General features: G+C 32.2%; 1 protein-coding gene across 1 annotated transcript in view; it reads left to right on the forward strand.

Moving 5' to 3' along the window:
* The first annotated feature begins 750 nt into the window (after positions 1 to 750).
* LOC105625847 (RNA/RNP complex-1-interacting phosphatase) overlaps positions 751 to 4,556 on the forward strand; it is a 46,168-nt gene continuing 42,362 nt past the window's right edge. The window contains exons 1-2 of the mRNA XM_012207162.1: positions 751 to 773; positions 2,434 to 2,509. Coding sequence (XP_012062552.1) covers positions 751 to 773; positions 2,434 to 2,509 — 99 coding nt within the window. The remainder of the gene's footprint in view (positions 774 to 2,433; positions 2,510 to 4,556) is intronic.

Genomic DNA, 4,556 nt, shown 5'->3' on the forward strand with positions numbered 1-4,556 from the left:
GCAATTATCAAGAATAATATGTAAATTGATGTTCCAACAAAAATCGCAATAAACAATTATAAAGGAAAATGAGTTGAAACGTTCACAGATAAAGATGATATCAATCCAATATTTGAGTATTGATAGTTCCATAAATAATTGCCGTTTATCATTGATACTCATTAGCCTACTATATTGTTTCTTTATATACATATATACATACATATATATATATATATATATATATATATACATACACACATACACACACACACACACACACACACACACACGCACACGCGCGCGCGCGCGCGCGCGCGCGTGTACTTGATAATATATCATTGCAGTTCCGATTTTTTAAAGTTTATTAATGGCACGCTAATATTTTGAATCAATTTGAAACTTCAACTTTCAACTTTGATATGTTGTAAGTTTGTACATAGTATTAAATTGCACAGTAATATTTTTCCAAATCAGGAAGGATTCATTTTTTTTTGCAATCATAGCATCACAAGATTTTTTTTAGAAAGATCTCATCTTCAAAGGATTAAAAAGTTACTTTTATATCAGTTTATTGCAATTCACTCATAAAACTCCGTCAAATCGTCGCGCGTTATCACGTCGAGAGATCGATCGATCTTTCTATAGGTCTTCGATTCCGTGCGAGTGCGTCTGCTGTTCTAGCTGCGTACGCGTGCTGTGTGACGGCGATATTGCGTTTTAGTGTTATGTTGTTCATTTCGCGAGAAAATCTTTGAGCGAGCAGCAAATATGACGAATTCGGTGCCGGACAGGTAAGCGGCTTTGTTTGTTGTACAGGAAAATTTGCCAAGTTTCTCGAAATAGTTGAAAATCGCTTGCGTAACGTTATCGCAAGTAGGGTCGAATCGTAAAGAGGTTATGTTGTGCCGACTTTTTAGACGTTTCAGATTGTTTCAAATACGTCCCGTAGCCGCGTTGTTAAAACGCAATCGTACGCGATCATTGATCCGCGAGGCATAATGTCATTTTTATCTAACGTATCAAATAGAATCAACAGCAAGACATAGTGCTGGCTTCGGAAAAACGATTCGACGCTATTTTCAGAGATAGCTAACTTATCAACGGAGTACGTAGAGTACACGTATCTGATCACTCGCTGTTTCCCGCCTTTTTTTCCAAGATGGAGTTATATATCTGCTCAACAATATTCGAATGCGAGTTACTCGGTGAGTTAGTTTGATTCCCGCAATTATTAATCTTCGATCAGCGAATTAATCGTATGACTTTCCTTAGGGCAGAAACGTGAAAGTGAAAATTTTTTGTATTTTGTGTATATACATGTGCATACATACATACATACATACATTCATAAAAATTTTCATTTATCATATTTCCGTTCGGAAAAAGAGTTACATGATTGTATCGACCCATTGTACTCAGATTTTGTTTTGATATATGTGATGTCTATATTCTACAATAGAGCAGTAAGCCTTAAGTCATAGGAAATTAGTAAAAGTATGATCAATTCTCACATTTGTCTTTGATTAGTCAATTTCTTATTACTCTATTGTAGTGATTGTGTAATAATTATCGTGCTGTTTAGTTTTTTTAGTGATGTTCTTTTGTAAAATAGTCGATATCGATTGGAATAAATGAAACGGAAAATACATTCCTGTAAGATAAATACGATATTTGCAATTGTATCGATTTAAATCTGTTGATTAAGATTGATAGTAAATGGAAGGATGCAAAAGAAATGATGAGATATCTTGATATTTTAAACGTATCATTTTTTTTTCATTACATTAGGAATTTACATTAGGAAAAGTGTTTTGTTCTATGAGTCAAAATTTTGCTGTAATAACAAGTATATTTAATTGAAATGAATATTTAATTGTACTGAACAAAAATTTTTAGTTAATATGTATTAAACAAAAGTATAATTTTATGTGAACTAAAAATGTTTAATTGGTATAAACAAATATTTTTATTATTTACAAATCAGAATAATATATTTCGCAAGAGAAAAGCAACTAAATACTTTGATTAAACAATAATATAAAATATGTATAAGCTATTAAAAAATATACCTTTTTAAATATAACAATTTTGCTGAAAATATTAAATTTTTTTTTTAATATATAAGATACGGAATCAAATTTGGAAATCAGATTCGAAGAGTGATGATGAATAAATATAAAATTTTGTATCTAATCCGCGTTCTCATTCAATCTACTTAACTTTGTTAAATCGCTGCAAATGCAACGCTATTTAGGTATTATTAGTGGCAGCAGAGAAAGCAGCTTTGATCTGTTGTCAAATTCTTTAATATAATTGGTTTATACATTTAAATCCAATGAAAAACTAAGAACAAGACTAATCATATATTATATTAAATAACTTTACAATTGCAAAGCTGTTTTATTTGTTGAATGCAATCACTCCTATAATTATTGTTTCTGCGTATTTCAGATGGTTAGAGTACAATGCTTTCGGCGATGTGATCAAGGGCACCAAGATTTTAGCATTCAAAGTTCCGCTGAAGGATGTGAGTATTTGCGCAATTCATTAAGTCGTACTTTTTAACTCTGTAGTAATTTTTACAACCTGTGAAATTATTTCAAATACAATTAAAAAAAACAAAATTAACGATTTTTAGCAATAAATATAGTATACCATATAAAATATAAATAAATATAAAATAAAAATATAGTATGAAATAATAAACTATAAAAGAAGAAAAGCAAAATATTTCTTTCGGATTGAAATAAGAATTACATAAAAATTGAATAGAGCGAATAAACAAAAAGAATTTAACAAATACCACAAATAAGACGTATTCCTTATATCGTTTCGGATTATGAAATAATAATAGCATAGATAATCAAATTAGAATGAATGAATAAGGAAAATGTAACAAGCACCAGAAATATATATTTTTTTACATTCTGAGAACATTGATCCTGATGTTAAATATAAAGATATATAATTTAATAAACTGTTATACTTGCACGATCTACTTCTAAGAAACATTTATATTTGATGTTTAAAAGTAACGAAAAACACATTTCGGTTTTCTCTAAAGAAGATTTACTCCGAAAAAAGATTTATTTAAAATAAAAAAGTTTTTAGAAATTGCATCGCTCTTGTGAAACATTGTCGCGTTCACTTGGAAACAAAATGCCCTTCGCCGTTCCCTCGGCTTCTCCCTCGTTCCTCGATTGTCCTCTCCCGTACTTCTCCTCGCATTAAATCAGATTCTCTTCGCGGGAGTCGTGGCGGCTGCACGGCAGATAAGATCGCGTCGGATTCTCGAAATGGACGACGCGGCAGGTACACGCGTCGTCGCTACGCCACGTGCGCGCCTGTGTATGAATGCACGCAAACACGCACGCCCGTAAGCACGCACGTACGCACGCACTGCTCGTGGGATCGTGGCACGGGTTTCCGTTAAATCGATGCGAACATCAGGGAACCGGAGGAAATGAGAGGGTGGAGACTCGGAGAGCTGCACGTTTACTCCGGAGGGGTATAACGGGAGGGTGGGAAAGCAACGTCGTGAGATCTCGTATCGGCCGCGGCCAAATTGTCGTATTGTTGTACACGATGACCCACTCCGTAGATATAAACAGGCTTGATGTATGCGCTCCTGTAGCCGGTGCACAGGCAGTATTGCCAGGGTGCACGTCGCCGCGCCGTCGATTCTTCTTCGGGTTTAAATCCTCCGACTAGATAAAATGCTCCAATGCCGACGGCTGTGTGCTGTAACGCAAGCTGGTTGACGTATGGCCATTCACGCTGCGATCTATCGCTTCTCATTGAAATCTTTGGGATTATCCCGCAATACAATTTTTGTAAAAGGGACAGATGGTTATTCAAAGTTTGATGATAGAATTCTCGATTCATCCGTCATAAGTGACGATATTATAATATTGATCGGATTTGGTCAATTCTATTTATTTGCTTTGTTGACATTTATCCATAAATTATTTTATGTTTCTATTGGAAAATATTTAATGAAATTTCTAGGCATAAGAATTATTAAATGTAATTCTGACATAAAGAAGTATTAAATATAAAGAAACAAGAATGAAAAACAATAAGACGTTAGATTGTCGAATTGATTATTATCGGGTCATGACTTTTACTAATCTATAATATACATGATTATTGCGTAATCTATTATACGTAAAGTATAATTTTACTGATGTATCTAAGAATTTAGCTAAATGAAAATAATTTTATTAGACTCTATCTCCAAATAATTATATAAGACGCTCAAGTTACTAGAATGTCAAAATTTTTGGCAGCATTCATTATACTTGAGTATAATTATTTTTTGATAGTCAAAAATTATTTTTATATCATTATGTCTACTTAAATTTTTAAATACTTTAGCATGCTTTTCATATAATTAAATTAGCTATAATAATCATGTTACTCTCTTTTTCTCAATTTATGTTATTTTATTCGTGAATGTATGTTTACAACATAAAAAATGTATCAACAATCGTCTGTACATGGCAAAAATTTTAATTGAATTAAATTTTAATTGATTTAATATATATATATATATATATATATATATATATATT

Source organism: Atta cephalotes (genome assembly GCF_000143395.1).
Source record: "Atta cephalotes unplaced genomic scaffold scaffold00001, whole genome shotgun sequence".
Taxonomy (NCBI): Eukaryota; Metazoa; Arthropoda; class Insecta; order Hymenoptera; family Formicidae; genus Atta; species Atta cephalotes.